This window comes from Fopius arisanus, unplaced genomic scaffold, assembly GCF_000806365.1.
Source record: "Fopius arisanus strain USDA-PBARC FA_bdor unplaced genomic scaffold, ASM80636v1 scaffold00074, whole genome shotgun sequence".
NCBI classification, from domain to species: Eukaryota; Metazoa; Arthropoda; class Insecta; order Hymenoptera; family Braconidae; genus Fopius; species Fopius arisanus.
The window spans coordinates 79224-102605 of record NW_011887813.1 but is presented as its reverse complement, the minus strand read 5'-3'; the positions used below and the strand labels follow the sequence as shown (position 1 = coordinate 102605).

Here is a 23382-nt window from a genome sequence, read left to right as displayed (position 1 = left end):
TTCTTTCATTTCCATGAATATATTTTGAAAATCAAATTCAGCATAATAAGTTACTGTTGGTTCCTGGTGTTTACAACGGCAAAAAAAGAAGACAACTCGCTGCAGAATTGTCCCCAGGATACGACTTCTTCCTCGTTTCCGGATTTCAACATTCGAGTCCTAGACCTCTACATGGATTTACCATCAATGTCGCTATAGCTGCATGAAAACAACGGAATAAAATCAACTCCTTGGCAAATCGAATTCGAGAACAAAACCAGAGCAAATTAATCCATTTACTTAATTAAATTTAACTGGATTGGTTAATTGAATTGATTAATTGAAATTAATTGATTGATTATTAACTATTTCTCGCCTTTGAAGGGTTCAGTCATGATTTGAGATTTTTTTTATCAATATTGTGATATTTTTAGGAAAATTTTGCAAAAGAAATATTTGAATTTTGGATTGACAGATTGATTATTGATGATGGGAATCGGTGAATATTGTGATCTCATTAGTCATTAGGGAACGTTGAGGATGTCATTAATTGAGAAAACATTTTCGAATGCCATTCGTCGCGGATTTTATGCATTACGTTGAAATAGTTTGCAAAATACCTCTCATACTGCGCATCAAAACGCAGTATATCAAAGACTCATCGCATTAATTGCCAGTCATTTATCCGCTCAATTAATAATCATCGATTCACCGAGATAAAAAATATCTTGATATTCCAAATGTTGGAAGGTCTCACGCAAGTATTACAGGTACATAATTTTCTAGAGTTCAATCTGTATGGATCAACTAATTGGTTTCTATTAATTGTAATTTGCAGGATAATTCAAATGGCAGAGCAATTTCATTACAGCAACTCATGACCGTGTGCAATCCATCATGTTGAATATTGTAAAGTTGTAAATTCACAGAGATGTGATATCATAAAGCACTGATTACCTTAATGTGATTTCCACGGAACTGTGGGATTATATCTCATTATTGTTTGCCATATGAATGGAATAACCGTCAATTGGGACAGGTGGAAAGAGACATTTCGACTGGAATATCACGTTTGATATTGTGAAGTATTGGCTGAAATGTACTAATGCAAGAAATTTCAAATCCCCATTCCACAATGCAATGACCCAGCATGGAATTTTGAATTCTAATTAAACTGAATGCTTCAACCTCCGGGGGACTAATAATATCGTGTGATTGATAAGGTGCATTTGAATTGTAGAACAGAATTATTCAGGTAGAAATCGAGGGTCTCATTGGAAAATCCATCAGCCTCCGACGGAAAATAGGAGTTTAACGATTTATTTAATAATTTTCAATAGTAATTAACAACTTTTGCAACTTTCCGTTCACTAACCGCAGAGAATTTTCCGGAAAATTTACTCTTGTAAAAATGATAAATAAAATACTGAGGGCATCTTTAGATAAATTTAATAATCGTTAAAAAATCTTGAATGGTACACGGAGAGAAATATTTAGTAAAAATTACGGAACTTTCAGTTCACTTACCGATTACGGAGTTGATTCGAAAAATCTAAGTGACGGTATCGTTATTTTTCATCGATAATTCAGATAAAAATTACGGAACACCGTGGAAAAATTCCGTGACTTTAGATAAAAATTACGTGACAGTTCCGTAAAATTTCCGACAACTACATTTCGCTCCAGAATGACGGAAAATAGACGTAATTTTTATTGAATATTTCTCCCAGTGTAGCACTAATAAATTTGATTTTGATAGAAAATATGATTAAAAAGAAACTTTTTTAATTGATTCTCTAAAATTTAAAAGTAATCATTAATTTTGGGAATATTGAATAGTAAAGACATTAATAACGAGGAAATTGGATGGATTACTAGATTTATCATGGACAATGCATTGAAAATTATCCATTGTTCATTAGTTCATTAAATGGAGTCTAACGAGTCAACAAATCACCGGTGAATAATGAAAATTTATAATTTTCCAATTTTCCATCTCTCAAATGGTGTTTGCCTTTCAGTATTCCACATAACTCGGGTAAATGACGGCCAGGTAGATTATGATCGTTACTATATTTCTAGGTATTTACCGAACCAAGTGCCATTGATTCACCAGTCATTCATTGAACAATGGAAAGGCGAACAGCACGGCGGAAGAGAATTTGTGGTATGAAACGGTATCGCGGTTTTCGGATAGCCCGAATTATTCTCGTGTGGAATTTACAATTTATTCCGAAGCGTTCATTAAATTCTCCAATAACGCAACGCGGTATGGAAAGGAAATACACCCAGTCCGATACTCCATCGACGTGCAACGTCATTACCGTCGTTATCATACGTTATTCCATCTCTCGACTATTTCAATATCTCGACTCCCTTGATTGCGAATCAATTGCAAATAGTACGCATTTTTTCCATTCCCAAATATTCATTTCCATTATTCATTAATTACGGGTAATTAAGTTTTAATTCCGGAAGAACCTATTAAATATTTTGGGATTTTTCAACGCGTTATTCATACACAAATCATCTAATCGTTAATTACACTTGAAATTATTGTAAATTATTCACGATTCATTTATTTTTCCTTGATTACGATTTAATGGGCCATAGGATGCATTTTTTCCATTCTTCACATTTTCAATACATTATTTAAATGCGAATAACATGAACGACTCATTCATGACGATAATTACGAAATTATTTGCGTGTTTGAAGTCGTAATTGCCTATATTTTACTTTGGCAATTTCCCTGGTAGGAAATTACTTGAGTTGCACTCCACGTTGGACGTTCAATTTTTTTAATCTTTTTTTTAATCCCAAAAAATATCGAGTGCCAGAATATATTTATTCTGCGAATTATGAAATCTGATTTTTATTATCCAATTGGATATAAGAATCAAGTCAATTATTTCCGTTCAACTGAATAATTAAAAAAATTTCTCAGTGTCTCCACAACGGAGTGAAAGATTTAGGTCGTCCCTACAATTTTTTTTGGTTGTTCAATAGTCATTAAGTAATGAATTATGGAATTTACATGTGAGCGAGGCACTCCTCTGCGCTCTAATTTCTTAACAACATTATTATTAATTTTTATTCATAAAATACATCATCAGATTTTCATCATAAGAAATTGAATTGGTTTTTCACATTTTTCACATTTTCGCTGAATTAACAATTCTTGGAATAATAAAGTAATTAAGGGATTATATTCACCTCAAGACGTTCCTGCAGTGGAGATAATTTCTTTATAAACCGAAATTCTGAAAGAAAATTCTGTTGTCCATCGAGATTAAAAATCTACAAAATAACATCTGAAAATGAATTACCGCACCTAAATAATAATAATATTGAATAAAAAAAAAATCCACAATCACCAGAATTCAATGATTAACATAATTAATGTTAAGAAATTCTAAAATCAATCATTAAATTAATAATTAATGAATGAATTATCATGAGCGAGTCGATACGGTGCATGAACTGGAAAGAAATTAATTGAAATTTCGGATCAATCATCGGAATGCAATCAAGCATTCATCAAATTCGGCTAATTGGCGGACCGATCTATATCGTATTCTAATTAAATTGTCCGGAATTCAATACGCACTTGTCATCGGAATTTAGAGCTGCAAAATGTGAATCTGGTAACGGAAGAGTTGAGTCAGGTCATGAATGCATACAACAAATCGTTGGTATGAGTGTTATGTACTGGTACAACGAGGTACCGTAACTGACGATGGGACGACGATGGGACGACGATTCGACGTCAAGGCGCCCTTCTCCGTCTACCCCACCTTCCACCCCTCGTCGACGTCGGGACGTCGTGGGTTAACATTCGCGTGACTTCATGATTCACGAGTCACCACTTCCAAGTACAATATCCCTTTTGGCTGTGTCTGCCAACTGTCCCCTTTATTTTAACTTTGTATTGCTCATGGACCCTTCCCCCTCTCATCACCCCCTTTTTTTTCTGGGCGTACACTTGCGTGAGGGGGAGGACATGTCATGATGATTATTGTTGTAAACATCCGGAGAATAACCGCGGGGAAATTGACATTTCAGGGGCACGAGTTTTCTCTTTTTTTAGAGCTTCAAGGTTGGGCGATAGGGGAAAATTTTTGGGCCTCTAGACTTGAGGGAGAATGAAAATTTTGGGAATTTATCGGGTTGGAGGAGTTTTCCGGAAAATTTTGGGAGTTGCTGGATTGTAATGGAAAACTCCGGGATTTTTTCCTGGAGTATCCGGAAGAATTCTGAGGAAAAATCTATGATTTTCTGAACGACAGAAAAAATCTGAAGATCTTCGGAAAAGGCGAAATGGTTTAAGAATATTTTCAGAAAAATCCGCGAAAATTCTCGTAATTTCTCAAAAATTCTCAAAGAATTCTCTGACGTAATTATTTCATTAAATTCGTTATCACTGGAAACCGGGAACTTTTCCCCAGGAGTCGTATCAGTCTCCATGATCCAAACCCACCCCACCATGAGACTGACGAGTGCAAACAAGAGGGAAATGGCAGCAACGATTTAAAAAAGAGATGGTAATGCGGATAAAAAAATGTCTCAAGATAAAAAAAGAACTTGAGGTCGCGGAAGGAGACTTGAGAGCCGAGGCTTTCGCACTTTGTTATCGTACCTCGGGCAAGCGAATTTAACCCATTTAGTGACGATAACGATGGTCCCAAGTCTCTTCAAGTCCCTTTGGAGAACCCTCGACTTGACTCCTGGTCTGTCACGTTCAACAACCACTTTAACCTTTCCATTCCAAATCGTTAACGTACCATTTCGAGATGTTTTAATATTTCATCACTCCCATCGACCAAAAGCCAACGAAATTCCTGAAATAATCCGCTTCCCCCTATCAATCATAGAATAATTTTATCAAATCAATCATACTAATTAATTCCACCTCAATCAGCATCTGTACTACTGAATAATTCATCCACCTAATACTTCACAAACAAATAAGATCATTTTAATTATATAATTACTCAATCTCCGACCAACAACTCCTGAATTTCATCTCGACCAGAAGTTCCCACCCCAAAAATTCCCTCAAATAAAAAAAACCAATAAATTCCCGATTGATTAAAGCCCGAAGAATCCATCCACTACCTCCCCAGCTTTTCCCGAAGTCCCAGACTTTCCCGAAAACGCAAATTTCTCCGCACCCCAATTCACCCAACGACAATCTCCCCTCCCCCCCTCACCCACCCCGACCCCCTCCAAGAAACCAATTACAAACTCCGGAACGAACTTAATTTTCATTAAAACCAAGTCCCACATCTGGGTCGTCCCCAGAGCTGACCAACTCCTCAACTACTAGCCACTAAAATCGAAGGCAATCGCCAGGAGTCATGCCAGACTTATCGATTCGTCCAGCAGCACCTGAACCCCCAACTTACCCCCTAAAACCCCCCACTCCCTCATCATCCCCTCTTCCCTCATTTCCCCCATTTACCCCATCCCCCCCCCCCCTTTCTTTTCCCTTCCTTTTCCCTTTCTGCCCACCCTCAGACACACTCAGTCATATTCGACACGCCGGTATCACACCAATGCGTATGTACCATGTATATTATACATAAGGGATCTTATGTGCAAGGGGGGAACGGGGGGTGGGAGGGCTCATCGGTTTTACCACCGCTTTTGGTCCCACACCCCCTCGTAAATTCGTTGGAACTGTTTCCCGAATCAAGAGTGTCTTGGCCAGCAAAGTGGCCCCGAGGATAATTGAAAGCGAAACCCTCCCCTGGAATTCCCTCCTTGGAAGTCACTAGAGAAGGAATAGGAGGAAATAGGAGGGAATAACCTACAGTCTCTCCTCGGCTGCCATTAATTCATCGAGGTGACGGGCCGTAACGCTTTCACGATCGAGGATAGTAGTTCCACTCTATAATATGGAGTTCCTCCTTTTTTTTTTATTACTTTTTATTATTTTTTCACTGGGGTTTTGCGAATACCACCATTCCTCATCCTCTGGGTAATGAATTCATGGTGAATAACCTCCGACGTCGTGGGAATTACGCTCGGGGATGCCGAGGATTTCGGGGGCTTCAATTTGATCATTGAATTTTTTGGGGAATTACAATTGGAATTACGAGAGAGTTCCAGCAATCGGTTGTTTATTGGGAAAATTGTTATTAACAAATTGGTAATTATGACGAGAAATTGTGAGTGAAGTATAGTATGAGGAATGAAAATTCATTTTTTATGGTACGCAAGGATTAAAAGATTGTTAAATAAAAAATTGAATTATTCAATAAATTACAATAAATTTTTAATACAATTACAAGTGAATTACCCAATTCGTCAATTTTCAAACCGAAATTTGTAATTTTTAATTCAGAAAACTTGTAAAAAAGGCCATAAATTTTTGAAGACTCCATGATCTCCATAATTTATTTAAAAAATTAGAGATAATTCGGGTCCGAGCCACTCCCTGAATCAACCCCACTCCGAAAAATGAGGAAATGATAAAAGGTTTTTAATTTCACAGTCGAGTGGTAAATTTCTCGTCAAGTGCAAAAATTATAATGAGAATAAACTAAACTAAAAAAAAGGTGGAAAAAGCTTTCTTTCCTTCTAGCACTTCAACTCCTGGAGATCTGTTGTAATTTACGAGCGACACGTGATCAAAAAACCAACCACTCTGTCTCTTTCACGGACTTCTTTTCTCCCCATTCTTTGGCTCTATGGGTTAATAATTCTTTTATTACACAAATTATCTTGCGCCATTTTCTTCTTCATTATTCGGACACAGGAGAATTTTGGAATTTAATAATGCACTATTCTCGGGGGAATGGATTCTTCGGGCTTTTCTAATTTAAGCTAGCACTATTCTGGAATCTCATCCCGAATGCCATCGATTTAATAATCATGAATTTCCTTATTCGATTTGTTCGGGCGTAATCCAGTGGGTCGCACCGAGAGAAATTTATTTTAAAAATCACCCTAGTCTTCAGAAATAAACTTACACTTCAGGAATTCTCACACGATCTCCAAAAATTCACGAGCAGGAGCTCAATAAAAAATATATAAAAAAAATTCTCTACAATATTATAATATTTACAATTTTTCCTGATTGATTCAATTTTTTGTTAAATCCCCATATTTGACATCTTAATAAAAAAAATAAGATAGAATTCAAATTACATTATGTATTAAATAGAAATTAAATTGACCTTTTTATTATTGCAAATATAAAATAAATAAAACGATGAATTAAATTTTGTAAAATGTTGTCTGCAACCAGAAAAAAATAGTCTTTGCACTCACGACACATGATATATTTGGAAAAGTGGATTTTACCGTACGGATGAATCCAGCGATCCATTTACCCCAGCATTGGCAATTTTTTCAACCCTCGGATTTTCCCATCCCTTGAACATCACAAATTACATTCACCAAAGACGTGAAAAATCCTCGGGGAGTTATATTTTGCCACAGAGATGCAAATAATAGATTTATCAATCCTTCAAGTGCACACCCAAGGGTTGTGATAGTACTGAGGGGCTAGAGGGAAAATAAAATTCAATATATACTCGGCACGCTTCTAGAACATACACCAATTCAGTATAGAATATTTCATACCACCTCCACCCATTCGTATTTATTTTGCCATTTTCGTTCTCTCACTTTTGTTCCCTCGTTTCACTTATTTTTATGTTATTTTTACCCCCTCATTCTTTCTCCAACCCTTACCGTACAATATTTATTTTTCCCTCTTTTGAATTTATCGTGAGGGCATCACACACTCGGTCTGTTACGTATCCAATACGAATGCTTAACACGTAAGAACTGCACAGTCGTCTCACTGAGATGAGAGTGAACATTGTACATTGCACTCACGAATAAATGTGTATATATATATATTGAGATTTTTTTTTTCTGTTTTGTTGCAGGGGAAGTGATCGGCCAGAGGTTCCTGGGAAATGAGAGTCACGTGGAGCACTTTAAGCTTCTTGAACGGGCGCCTACTTTTATCCTGATTGGTGCTAGGTATTATCATTTGTGCATGCTCTTACGAAATTTCTTATGCTCCAGGGAAATGTGGTTTTTCTCTAGTTATGAATTGTGCACTTTGCACAAGTGCACCCGCAAAAATGGACGATTTGAATCAAATTCAGATCGTTTTACATTTTCTCTCAAGAGAAACTATTTGTTCTCGCACTAGAAGAAATTAATATTGCGATATTAATATTTCAAATCTGTTTAATGATTACCCAGTAATAGCAATATGGTTTTATGATTGTTCAGGTCAAAATTACGGGATTTTATCATCGGAAAAATCAGGGAATTGTAAATTAAAATGACTGAATCTGTGGCAAAGTTGAATCAGGATAATTGCATTTTTTTTAAACCCGTTTTCCGCGAATATCGTGGAACTGAGGCAATATACCGATATTTTCATACATAACTTTTTTGTAGCTCTCATAATTCTCTCTATAAGATGTTTATGCAAAAATGTCGCTATCTGCCTTTATTCCCCAGATATTAGCGAAACACCGGTGTTCAGAAAAAATGCACTACGAATAAATTGCAAGAAAAATCTGTTTCTCCGTAATATTTTGAACTAATAATTTACTTTACATTTTTTTTTCCACTTTAAAAAGTCTGATTGGAATATTCACTGAATATTTGCAATTCAAAAATCCATTTTTTTAGATCACAAGGAAAATATTATTTTGTAATTTATTAATCCGTCAATTTTGCTTCTCCAATTGAATCGGAAAAATTTCGCAATTGCATGGAATTTCTTTGATAATCCGATACCATTATTTCTGAAGCATGATTTCTCTTATTTTGATGACCGATATTCGCAAAAAGCTCTCCCGTTGGAAATTAAATTCTTGGGCGCCTGGAGAAGCTCCTGAAATGAGAAAGGCTATCGCTTAGTGGTTTCGATCGAGTATTTCCTTGGCTTTCATGTAAATTTTGAGGTCGCTGGTGCTTCAGCAGATATCGGTAGAAATAAGAAGCGATTCAATAAAGGACTTACGATCCACAACAAAAGAAAAGCTTTCAGCTTCTTGTCCTTTCATTCCAAGAATAAATAAATCCAAAAATACATATTCCCATGTTCTCAAATTGAGAAATCCTATTTCGATTTTGTTCCCGTGATTACTTTTATAGCAATAAATCCCTCTGACTTGAACAATCGAGAATCAGGTATTGTGACCTGTATCGACGGGGAATTTTCCGATGAATGCTCACAAATTTTACTCGAATTGCATTAAATTACTAAAAAAAATGAAAAATAAATATAACTGAAAATATTACGACTGAAAAAATTATTACTTCAGAATTTTATAACTGAAATTATTTCAACGAAGCAGATAATTTCGAAATTCTTATATTTGGTATTTAATTGTCAATTTTCGTTTAAACGTTTGTTGTACAACTAATTAAGAGCTACAAAAAAGGGGATCATTAAAAATTCGCTACTTGTCTTCGGTGCGGATATATGTTGCAAAAACTGAGGCTTCAATCGATTTGAATCATTTCATAAATTTTCAATTCTCATAAATAATGAGCCACAAACAAGAGAATAATTTACCATTTTCATTTTTACTACAAAAAATACTAGCGAAGGAAAATTGGAGGATCATGAAGACCTGGATTTTTGCATGTAAATTATTCTCGTTCCTGTTTAATTTTCAATAGCTATGGGATGGGAGGACCATTCCCGGCGAGGGAAAAATCAAGTGGAGAATAAAATTGGAGTATATAAATGCATATATATTTTTCCGCATGAAATTGAGCACGTGGGGAAAATAAAGAGCAAAAAACGGGGGTGGAAATAATCGAGGAGAATGGAGGAATAAACTGTGTGGAAAATTTTCTAGTGCCGGGAAAATTATTATTGGAGACATCCAAGAATTCAAAAGGTTTTCTCAATTCAGTGAACTTTCGGGTATTTTTATCCCGCAATCAGCGCTGAGAAAAAATTCTCTCTGCCAACTAAATTTATTACATAGAACTTAATTTATTGGACACAATAATTTAAATGGGATTTTATGTAATAATTTCTGCAATAACTTCCGGTAAAAATGAAAATTATCCTCTCGAAATTAAAAAATGGAAAAATATATTTCAATGATGAATGAACTCAATAAAAATAATCCTTTAAAGAAAATGATGTCAATCGATTAAAAATTTAAGTTTCAATGGAACAACTAATTATCATAAAAAAATTCCATTGAAAAATTAATGATTCCCGTGTTTCCAAGATAATGCAATAATAAATTGAATGAGAGTTATAATAAAAATCGAATATAAAGTCACATAATAAAAAATTCAGATTAGTAACCGAAGAATTTCGCAAAATTTAGCAAAGGTGCGAATAAATAATGAACCCCCAAGATGATCTCAACGCGCGCAAGTGCATAAATAATGCCGAAGGGTTGGGTTAAGGGAATCCTGGGGATGAAAAGAGAAAGAGGGGGAAATGGCGAAGGGGTAGACAGGAGGGATAATCAATTTCACGTCGGACCGCGAGGTAAGCCGTCACGATTCGTCGGATAATGGATGCACACGTTTATCACGCGGCCACGTACCACCAAACTCGATAATTATGCATGGGGCCCTACTAATTGAGGAAGATCGATGAGTTCGCGATGACAGCACCACCCACCCACCACCCACTCTCCACCCACTCTCCACCCACTGCCCCCCTATTCCCCCACCCTTCATCACCCCTACGTCGCACCCTTCAAACGACGGATTCTCGGATTGTTGGTGCACGTGGAATTTACATGGCCCATCATACCCTCAAACTGTCCGTATAAACCAAAATTTCCACACCATCGTTTACTCTACTCGATAATACAATACCCGTCAATCATACCGTAATTCTCACGTGTTTGTCTCTCGTTGTTGCAGAAATGCCATTTACAACATCAGTCTACATGATCTGACGGAAATCGCTGATCAGGTGAGTTATCTTGAGATTTATCAGATTACGTAGCGGTTTTGGCTGTCATACTGTCAAAAAAGCTCCTATATTCTATTTTTTAATAATTCAAATGAATTTGACGATGAGAAAAATAATGATTATTTAAATAATTGAGCGAATAACTACATGCGTTAATATCAATATCATTCAGTTAATTTATTTATCACTTTGTTTATTCATCTTTCTGTCAATTTATTCAACAGAAGATAATTCATTTAGGGGAATATTTTATTTTCTCAGTGTAACGAAAAATTATTTTCTTATAATTATCATTTGCGTACGGAAAGATGTTTTTTAATGGGGATTCAATATTTTCTAGTGAAAAATACATATATAGAATTTTAGATATGGGAGAAATGGTGAATTTTTGATGGGGAAAATGGGAAATGGGAAAAGTGAATATTTGTGGAATATTGATAAACAATTCTCTAAGAGTAGAACAGAGGAGTTCCCTCTTAACAGGATATCAAATATTTAGCAACTACTTCCAATAGAACAGAAACTTCCCAACAAAATAGACAGTCTGAAACCTATAAACCGAGGAAACTTCCAAAAGGTTATTTATATTGACAACAAATATTTGTTTAATTACTGACGCAGAAATCAGATATTGTCAGAATTAAATTGTTTTAAATTTTCCAAGACGGTTCGACTCTGGATTCCTTTAACAAAACCGACGAGAAAAATTAAAATTGAATTCGATGGAAACGAAAATTTAATGAAGATGAAAGAAGAATTCTCTTCTCTAAAAAGAGAACAATTGAAATTTAACAATAAATAATCTCCACAGAAAATCAACTCCATTAGTTGTGTGAAATAACAATAAAAATGGAAAAACATAATAAAAAAGAGATTTGAATGCGCAATAATAAAAGGTGATAACAAACAAAAAAAATTAGAGTAATTACAATTATTATTGCAAATCCGAAGATTTCTACTGGGCGTATAATCAAGAAATTGATGAAAACTCTGATGAGAAACTCGTTAGAATTTTCCCCAGTTAATTATCTGTCGAGTGATTGACAATGGCTTTGGCTAAGAAAAAATTACTCCTCAACTATCTCAAGAGATCATTAAACGCAAGAATATCCCAGGTATGACATCACCACGTCTCCGGATAATGGATTGATCAATCATAATTTTCCAATCTCCACTACTGTCCAGTGAATTAAAACATGTCAATCAAAGACACGTTGCGACTTAATCAATTTCAGGATTCGCCAACAACTGACCCAATTCCGTCGTAGCTTGACGGATTCACATTTCCTGTGTCTAAAAAAAGGATAAAAATTCTAAAAATCCCAGTACTGAAAAAATCCCATGGCCCGAGCTGGACTGCAAATCCAGTGGTTTCAACTTTCCCTTTTTCCAGTTTGTTTGAAACAAAAAGAGAAAAAGGGAATGGACAAAAAAAAATCGAACAGAAAATTCATCTCCAGCATTCAATATTTGTTTCTCTCTTGCATCCTCAGCTAATGGAGGAAAATCCATTTTCCGAGTATCAAACAGAATCTAGAATATCATGGCTTCCAATCAGTATCACATCACTTCTCTTTCAAAACTCTGATTCGCGTTTTCTGCTTGCGGACGCGTTTTCGATTCGTCTGGCAAAAAGGCCTATGCACAACTGGAGTTTGTGATCAAATGGAATGATATTTGTGGTTATCTCCACTGACAATTATGCATGATGTGCTCTTTTGTCATGCTTCCAATCAGACGAGTGCTCATGTACTGACAGATTTCCGATTCATTTACCAACATTTTTCTTGTACCGAATAATTACAATTCGCCAGATTTTGAACAATATCGCCGAATCCATACAAGATAGCGTTATTTATGTAATATATTTTTTGTAGAGGAAATTGAGATACAGAAAAAAGACATTTATGAAAATTTCACCATTTTCCATCAATTCCAAGATATTGGCTAAAAACCGGCGCTTATCCTAAATTGCAACGATAAATAATGCCCTCCCAATGCATAATTAATCAAATTAAAGTATATTAAAATTTATATGAGTGATTTTGTAATTAATATCAGTGAATTTGAGTTGAAAAATTTTTCTATGATCAGTAAAAATAATAGGGAAATCGTTAAACTTGAATTTTCATGATTTTCATCTAAAAATTACTGCTCAAATGTCCGTAAAATTTCAGTTTCTCTCTAATAGTTCAGGGATGACAGTATTTCACCTGTTATGGGGCATTTTATCATACCAATAGAATTTAAGAACGACATCGTCAAACGAGATGAGTCTATTCCTCTCGTTTAGCTGTGATAGTAGAATTGTTAGAATGCGGCTCATCTCGTCCCACAAACGAGTTCCTCGTTAAAATTCGTAACATTTGAAAGCACATCTGGGAGAATGTTTAGTGAAAAGCTGGAAAAAAATACTAATTTACCATTTATTTTATCGGCATTTTTTAAACTCGAAAATCATGGGCCGTTTTAAGCACTCGAACGTCATTTCTGCGCCCTTTTCATCCTTTTTTTACTGTCCTTTTTTCTCATTTCTCTGAATCATCCCCTTTAGAGTGATGGACGCTCTTCCATTATTGACTCTCAAGAGTACTCTCTCAACAAAACCTTTGCATTAATTATTCAAATCGACTCACCAATTCACAAAATACAAATTCACTCTGAAATCATGACAAAACTGATGAATAATGATATGTATTTTCAACAATTTCCAATTTCAATTAAACAATTAACAATTCTGTTGATTTTTAAACAGAAATCAATGAAATATTCGAAATTAATTTCAACTCGCAACTTCGTGATATCGAGGATTGAATTGATATGAATAAATAATTTCCCTGAAATTTTGATTTAGGGAAAATTCGATGATTTATTGTTTAAAATAAAAATTCGCTTCAATATTTGCGAATTAATTTATGAGTGGTTATAATGGTAATATGACGTTGACATGAGCGTGCGGTGGAAAATGTTTTCCCTGTTGAAATCCTCTTAATGACTCGTCATGGAGTAGACCGGAAATGCCTTTTCCTACCACTGGTATTCCGAGCTTTTGCTATCCCTATATATTTAATGGATACACAAAGGTGGTCTTGGCCAGGACAAGCTTGTTGACGGTGTAATCCTGGATCTCTCACGAGGTTCCAGTAAAACGGGCCCAGAGAAAACTTTTACCCAAGACTAATTAAGTCTGCTACCAAGTTTCGACGCTCGCTTTCCGGAACACCGGATGAGAATCAAGAATCGATCCCGGGGGCCCTTGACTCCAACAGATAGACCATTTGACAATTCCAGAGGAGCGTATGTCCTAGAAGTTTATCAATTCCTTTGATGTGAGGTTTTTCTTGCGAGTTTTCTCGGGTGATTACGATCGAGACCTTCAATTTTCCTCTTCCTCTGTCATTTTCCACTTTTTCTCCTCTCGGAAGTTACCGGGAAAAAATAATTACTTTTCCCAAGTAAATTCACTAACGACATGAAAACACTTATTTCAGTGTGAATATTTCCGTATATTGGATCCGTGGGGTATTGAAGGTGAATGGAAAATTGGAAAATGTACACTGAGAGAAATATTCAATAAAAATTACGTGTATTTTCCGTAATTTTGGAGCGAAATGTGGTTGTCGGAAATTTTACGGAACTGTCACGTAATTTTTATCTAAAGTCACGGAATTTTTTCGCGGTGTTCCGTAATTTTTATCTGAATTATCGGTGAAAAATAACGAGACCGTCACTTAAATTTTTCGAATCAACTCCGTAATCGGTAAGTGAACTGAAAGTTCCGTAATTTTTACTAAATATTTCTCTCCGTGTAGGGGAAATTTTTGCAGATATTTTTGGGATTTCTGTTTATTTTTGGGGAATGATTGGAGGGAAATTTATTCTTTCTGAGAATTTCTGTAAAATCATTATACAGGACAAATATTACTCCTAATTGTTTAAACAAGGACAATTGTTCGATGAATATCAATAAATTCGCTGAACAAATCACTAAAAATCGTAAAAATCGTCAATTGAAAATTCCAAAAATGGTAATTAATGACTAATTAAAATGATTAACTATAACTAAATTATACTAATTCAATATTTTTTTCAATTACCTCACAATCTGATTTATTCGGATAAATTATCACTCGTTTTCTCTAATCAAGAAAATCAATTACGAACGTAAATATTTGCGTGCGTCCACTTGTACATATATTTCCCTAATGACAGGTGTCAATTTTTCCGGACACTTGCTGCAACCCGAATCATGTATCCCCGATGAAAAAAAAAATTCGGAAAACCCGGAAAAATTTCGGAAAAATAGAAAATGTCGCAATTGAATTCTCGGCATCATGAAGGCTGTTTATCCCAGAATCTTCATCATCTTTCAAATGCGTTCTATCGGATATCAAGACCGTCATGCGACGTTGCCACGACGTAGTGAGAGGCCACTCTGACCGGTCATTCACTCGTTGCGGGTTGTAAAAAAAAAAAGGGTGATGTAGCGGAGCCCCGTGAACACACATTAAACTTCATGATCCGATATTCCACACACTCAGCATTTGTTCATCCATGAACTAACGACATTGAGAAATTTATAATGAAATTTACTGTGACCCTGAAGAACATTACCAAAAATTGTGGGAAACACGTTGTGATAAATCGCGAGAATTTTCCCCGGTTACGGGATTTTTCGGGAAATTACTGAGTTTTCTGGTGAAAAAGTTTTCCGCTGAGAGTTGACGATTACAAAGTGTCCATTTTTTAAAATTCAATCTGCCATTATTTATGTTCAAGTTTTTGCAATTTTGCGAGGAACGGCCTTTTGACGGGTAATTGTCAATATCATTGGGTTATTACTCCTATAAATTCTAGCTTTTTACAGGTTTAGTGCGAGGGCGTTTAGGTGCCCAATTGTTCGGTTCATGAATCATTCATGAAGCTATTGTTGGAGATGAAAATATTGTTGCTTAACACTTTTTCATCGCGTTGGCAGGCGTGTAATTGCTCAATAGTCTTCATAACGAGGGTTTTTTTAAATAAAAAAATGGCAACAAAGATTGTTAACAATTTTCGCATTCCTCCCTCGATTTGCCAGTATCCATTTATCAGAGAGAATTCCCGTCTTAAAATTTCTGTTCAAACCCCAAGAATTCTCAACAAAAAGCCTTCAACCATTGAATATTCAAATAAATTTCAACATCTACATTTTCCCTCAAAAAATTACGTCAAATTTCCCATAAATACAGAGTAATAAAAATTTGAAATTCATTTTCCTTGAATTTAAATAACCGAGGTATGAAATGTCCAACCCTAATAATTGACACTTGTCAAAAAGTTGTCAATTAGTTGTTTCACCACGTCGTCGTAAAAACATAACGATTTTCCACTGCCTGTATAAATAGTTTCCTCAGGTCGCCTCAGAATTTAGCGGTCATAAATTAGGTGAGGGTGTGAAATTCCGAGAGGACTCTACAATTAGTCGAAATGGAGTGACGATAACGACTTCAACGAGGAATCGAGTATCGATACATGTTCCATTGACGGAAAGGTGTTGCGGTTTGGCCGACGCCCAAATGGATTTGTCGTCTAGCACCTCCTCTTTTTCAATTCTCTTTTTTTTTTTCATTGAGTCTTCTTTCATTTATTTTTCAGTCTCCACCCATCCCCTGTTTTTCTCATTTTCACCATCTCCTACCAACTGGGTTGATCCGTCTGCGCCACTGCACGCTTGCAGTTTTACTCACGACAGAATGAACAAAACACGTGATGTGCTGTCAGGTACCACGTTGTTTTCTAAATTCAGCACATGAGGGGGTGGACGAATAAATGCGATAAATGCTTTTCCGTTGACTCCGGAGATTTTTCATTCCTCGGAGTGCACCTTTTTCTGGCATCTCCTCGCTCTCCCACATTTCGTCCAACCACCATTTTTTTTATTATCTGCAGAGATTAAATCTCATTGTTATTTCAGATTTATCTCGTGATTATGGGATTTCCCTCGTTAATAATTATACACGTGATAATGGATTATATTCCGTACGGGTCAATCCACTATTTTGCAGTATTTTTGTTTAATATACTATTTTTTTAATTTCAGACTGTTTTTCGAATGAATTCTTTATTATTAATATTATAATTATTAATTAAAATTTGTTTTCAATCCACGCGATTGATTGAAAAAAAACATAATAAATTCATATACGTGATTATTTTATATTTTATTAAATATGTGGTATATAATAATATCTTTGGAGACTAAATTTCGTTATTTTTCAAATTAATTTAATGCGGCAATTTAATCAACGCCTCATCGGAAGTTCAATGGAATCATTAATTAATCTAGTGAACAACCACTGACTCATGGAGTTGTACTACATTTCTTGTTTGTTTTTATTTATTACGTTTCGAGAATTACTGCGATAAACTTGAACCTTATCTGCTTCAGACAGTCGCATAAAAAAGTAATTACCCAAAAAAAAAGAATGATATCACCTGAATAAAAATTCAACATCGTCATTTTGCAGAATAGGTAAGGAAAAATTAACAATGTCTGCGCCACTGTTTCCTCCCTCGGATTACGTCTTACATTTCTGTTTCCTGTCTCTCTGTCCCGAGTGCATTATAATGCCAAGGGAATCCTGCGTATAGAATAGAATAATAAAAATAGAATTTCACAATGTCCCGGGGAATTATTCCTATTCCTTGCAATTAATTTGGGTAACGACATTAGTCTGAGAGAGTCTTCGTTGTTATTAAAATTGTTAAATAAATCTATCTCTCAACTTATTCCGTGATGAGAAAATTATTTTTATACAAAATAATAATATGAATAATAATTATTATATGTGCCTATGATAAAATATATATAAATTTGGAATTCTGAAATTTTACTGAAATTTTACTGAAATTTTACTGAAATTTTACTGAAATTTCAGCGAAATTAGACCTTTTCGATTCTTAAATTTATTTACTCTAAAATTCCGTTGAATTTCCAGTAAAAAGTGAAAGTTGCGGTGATTTTCATCCACAACTAGAATTTTATTGACTCTAACGGAAAATTGGAAATATATATTGATTAAACTCAAAATACAGGATAAAACGATTTATTGGATTGAAACTAAAACTTCGACGATAGCACAGGATGACTGGACAATATAAAAAAAGTAAACAAACAAGTAGAGGAAGAGGAGATTAAATAACATTGGAGGTTTATTGAGTGTTGGTTGACCATGATGGACACAAAATGAAGGTACAGTCAAAAGAGAATTATATGTAAAAGCAACAAGACGTACCGTTATAGGAATCCCTCCTCTCTGTCGTTGAGCAAACCCTAGTGAATATAGTTATATGTAGCAGTCTCAAACTGTACTCAGTGCTGCGGTACTCTGCATGGCCAGCATTACCCATGCCAACATTACCCCTGCATTACCAGTCACGCGCCGTCCATCCATTTCCGTTAAATGTCCGTACGTCAAAGCTGGGGACCTTCCAAGCGCAAATTAAATCTATTCACTGGGCATCCCCCAAGTCTACTCCAGTTTGACTCGGTGAAGCTCGTTGTCCTTTTATCATTATTTATTATAACATTTTTCGCGGTGGAACCACTTTATGCTACCAGGAAACGCGCTATCAGGCGCCAATCTATCTCCAGAGTGTTGTGCCTTTTTTTTTCATCGATTTTTCATGCAAATTTGAGATACGATTATGATTACAGGGAAATATAGGTACCTCAAGAAAGTTGGATTGAGTCATGCTGGAAATTTAATTGCAGTATTAACTTTGTGTTTATTTATTCGAGTCGATAATCTTCCAATTTGAATCAAATTAAAAAATTGATTTGAATCAATTTAAAGAATCGACTAAATTCAACCGTTTTACGAATAAATTATCATTGTTTATTATTAACTATCCATGATTGATTCCATCGAGACCCGTCCTGAAATAACTCAGCAAAAGTAAAAAGCTCACCTGCGATATCACCGAGGTGTTAATTCACTCGGAAAAACAACCGATTTGAGAAATAAAACCAAAAGATTATTTCTCCCCTCCAGACCCTTTGTCGCCTCGGGTCCGCCTATTTTCGCCTGTCGCCCCTGACAAAAGAGACAGACGTGGCAAATTTAATCTATTTACCGTATAAAGGCTGCTGTTACATGTACGGAGAAGCCCATTTATGTGTACATAGTTTTAATACGAACAAAGTAATGGTGTCTCTGTTATACGTACAAGCACGAGAGCAATTATTCCATGCCATTAGTCAACCCCTTTGCCCAGTATTCCTCGGCAGACCCGACGCAATGTATCTTTAACGCCTCCCCGTCAAGATAGTGATGCTGGTTAATGTACTGTCTCGTCTGTACCTGTAAGACCAAAAAAAAAAATCAAATTTTCTATCAAAACCAGACTGTGTCACTCGGAAATTGCAAATTGTCTTCTCTATCAAAATTTCACTCGGCTTTTTCAAAAACGATAAAGTGACATGCATCTCATTTATTATTACTGTTTTGGGCAGAAATTAAAATTGCGTGACTTATTATTATCTGATATTTATATTCAACGAGAATCCGTATCGCGCGCCTGCGTGCAGGTATGAAACTATTTCTGTAAGGGCGTTACGACTTTTTGTAATCTCGCGCCATTTTAGGTGGACCAATAGGGAATCGTGGCTTCATAATTTCGAGATTTTCGAGATAATCGATTGTGTCAAGCGTGTCCCTTTGAGAATAGGAATCTGATGAAATGAAATCTGACCTAAAGTCTTCGGATGTCACATCCTCGGATGTTGTATTTTAAGTTATCCATCGACTTCTAAATTTAACAGGTTTTTGAATTTTCAGGTGAGAAGTGAAAAATGTAGTCGTTATTTTATACACTGAGAGGAAAAAATGGGTTTTCTCAAATATAGTTTCTTCCTACCAATAAATCTGTCAATCACTGCATAAATACTATAAATATTGAGGAGATTTGTAAAAGAACTTTTTTTTAATCCGATTCTGATGACGCAGGTGAATTTTTTTTTCATTAACTCTCTGTACGTCTCTTTCTCCGACATATTCTCGAAATAATTCAAATATGAAAGTTTTATTCCGAATAATCCTACCTCAGATTTAAGGGGATTTTCGATGAGAATTACAGATTTTCTACAGAAACCTCTCAACTCTTCTTGACATGTAATTTTACTGTTCGATATTAACATTTAGATAAACTGCAGAATTTATTTTATCATTTGTCGCAACTTATAATTCATATTATTCTATTCAGTTACTTAATTTCGGGATATTGAGTTTGGAAATAGAAATTCTTTGAAAATCCGAGTGACACGTGGGTTCTCACTTTTAATTTTTAATCATTCGATAGTGAGTGGTTTGTTGATTGAGAATGTGTCGCGTTATAACTATCGCGTTCATCAATAAATCATGAATTCACGAAAGCTTCTTAGCATCATCGCTATTTCTCCCCTAAATGACAATAAGATTGACAATTAACACAAGTTTGCACTCGAATCTTCGAATGTATGCACCGGTAAATGCCACCGAAATAATTGAATCCATGCCTCTGACAGAATTAACTTTTAATCAATAAAAACAATAACGCATTCCACATCTCCATTTCGCGCAAATTTAACAATAAATTTTGTTTATTCTGCGTGGACAACATTTTTAATGGAAAATCCACCAATTCCGTTTAAATCCCATATCAACTCGTGTTTTTCATTTATTCTATTATTTTTATTTATATTTGGTTGTTTTTTAATTTTATAAATGAATGGAGATCATCAATCAACCATGTATCAATTAAATATTAAAAATAATAAACAAAAAAAATGATAAATACAAATTTTTCTGATTGCGCAATTTGTTTTTTAACGGATAAATTTTAAAATGTCGTTAAACAAAAAAAATGCCGATTGTGCGTTGAAGTTTGGGGTGTACCGCAGAGACACGAGTTTACTATGACTAAAATTGGTGAAGGTTGGGTGTTCGTTGGCTGAGCCGAGGGTAGAGAAACCAGAGGGTGAACCGGTGAAACCCATGTATAAGCCGTTGAATATTCAGTGCGATTTTGTGGTTTAAACTTTTAGAGCCCGGTTGGATCTCAGGCTAGGCGACGAGCATTACGTTCCTGTGCTACCGGTAGTATTCTAATTAGGGGACACGCGGGGGGATTCCCCCTTTTGGGTGGTTGAGTTGTGAGCGACAGACGGTGGAGCCATGCAGTGAATTAAAAACACTATTTTTCATCAATTTTTTTTATTTCACCCACTGGTTTTTATGACCGATACGAGTGTTGCAATTTTTTAATATGCAAAATTCGGGTGAAAATTGTAAAAAAATAAAACGACTGACGTAAATTTTTTCTACCATCCGTGGGTACATGACTTAATTAGGAATTAATTGTTACCTCTATCTATGAATTTCCAGAGAGTGAATAGATTTAACCAGAATGATGGAATTCGGTGAAGAAAAGATGAGCATTTCGAGTATTTGCCGATCTGACGCGGTCGAGTCTCGCGCCAAGTCCGCGTGCGCAATGAGCATCTGCGCACATCCGATAACGATTTCACTCAATGGCTTCATAAATAAATTCTCATTCTCTTTTTTTTTATTTTTAGAGAGTCCAGTGGTCGAGTACAGATGCCCACCGAGAATTGTGTAACCTAAAAGGCCGGAGTGACGACGACTGCCAGAATTACGTTCGTGTATTCGGACGTCACGGGCCAGATAAGTTTCTGGCATGTGGAACGAACGCCTACAAGCCCCAGTGCCGGCAATTCATCGTCCAGGTGAGTACATGCCCTCCCCTTAATTAATGAACATGATAATCAAACTGCATCCCATATCACAACACCGGGTCTCGAATAATAATTAATCATCAACCCGTACAACTCATCAATCAAAAATTTCAAGAAATCATCAATTTTTATTCCACGCGATTCACTTGACACTTGAATTTTCCTTTTTTATAATAAAAAAATTGGAAATTTAAGAAAAATTATATCATTCGGATCATCTCAGTAATTATTATATGATAACGCTTCAAGTGAAAATTTCAAATCATCAATTTTTTCATTTCCGCGTTTTATCTGCCATTTTTTTTTCCTTCGTTAATTTAGATTATTACGTCAAGTCACAGGTTACAATTTTCCTTTTTTTATAATAAAAAAATTGGAAATTTAAGAAAAATTATATCATTCGGATCATCTGAGTAATTATTATATGATAACGCTTCAAGCGAAAATTTCAAATCATCAAGTTTTTCATTTCCGCGTTTTATCTGCCATTTTTTTTCCTTCGTTAATTTTGATTATTACGTCAAGTCACAGGTTACAACGCTAATGGAATACCCAGGGGAATTAAAATGTCGTCCGTGGGCTGTTGTATATGTTATCGAATTTTCGTCGTGGCACGTCGCAATTCAGGACATGAATCGTGGATGTTAATTGAGCGACGTAACACAGAATGCTCGTTCACACAATGGCACATCCCGGGAACAACGAAAAAACATGGATGAAAAAAAAAAAAAGATGAAAAAACGTAACGAAAAACGTGGGATCAAATATATCTCACTGATGGAGATTGCCACTGCAAATATCTGACAATCTCTTTGTGTCACTCTTTTCTTGTTTTTTTTTTATTTCATTTTACGCTGTGTCGATTAATGACGCGTGAAAATAAATCCTTGTCTGCGGGGACCGCCATGAAATATTGAAATAATATTCGATATTTCCGGGATTTTAATGAGTGGAAATACCTGCGGTTTCAACCTCCCGCAGTTTATTGTTTCCTCGAATCATTTACAGCGACAAAAAATTATTCAATCTAGAAAAAGATATTTATCTTCTCTCAATCATAACTTCTACTTCTTTTTAGAATAATATTTCTTGAAATAATTGCACGGATAAAAAATTTATAAAACTTTTTAAAAATTTCTCGTGATTGATTTAATTGTTATTCAATTAGGGGAGATGGTCTCTCAATCAGTCAATGATAAAAATATTCACATCTATTTCAATTACTGAAAGATTGATTGATTGATTGTCACATCTTGCAGATAGTAATTGCATACTAACTTACAGGAAGAAGAGAGCAAGGTTCTAAATTTGGAAATTAATTCCAGTCTGATGTGACTTCGAGTCGTCAAATAACTGTCAATCAATTAGACACATCTCAAATATTCACCAATCCTTCAACCCATCGCTTGCGGAGGATTCGCCATCGATTCGTGAAATAGATTCCCTGAAAATTACCTTTCCGTAGTATTTTTAAAACTTCACACTGAAAAATTGCGCATTAATCCTATTCGATTCTATCCCGCGACTAATTTTAGAAATATCTCCACTTAGTCGTTACAATTGAATAATTGATACTTGAATAACTCACGAATTCAAATTTAAAGTTTCTTTAGATTTTATTTATAAAAAGATGCGGTCGTCTCGCGCGCCAAGTTCTTCAAAAAAATGACTTGTAATTTTGAATGGATTT

The 23382-nt window shown here is 35.3% G+C and overlaps 1 protein-coding gene across 2 annotated transcripts in view; it reads left to right on the top strand.

Moving 5' to 3' along the window:
* The window catches only part of LOC105269712 (semaphorin-1A), a 163122-nt gene that overhangs the window by 115510 nt on the left and 24230 nt on the right, over window positions 1-23382 (top strand). For both annotated transcript variants that reach the window (XM_011310177.1, XM_011310176.1), the window contains exons 3-5: window positions 7884-7980; window positions 10864-10915; window positions 21513-21683. In XM_011310177.1, coding sequence (XP_011308479.1) covers window positions 7884-7980; window positions 10864-10915; window positions 21513-21683 — 320 coding nt within the window. The remainder of the gene's footprint in view (window positions 1-7883; window positions 7981-10863; window positions 10916-21512; window positions 21684-23382) is intronic.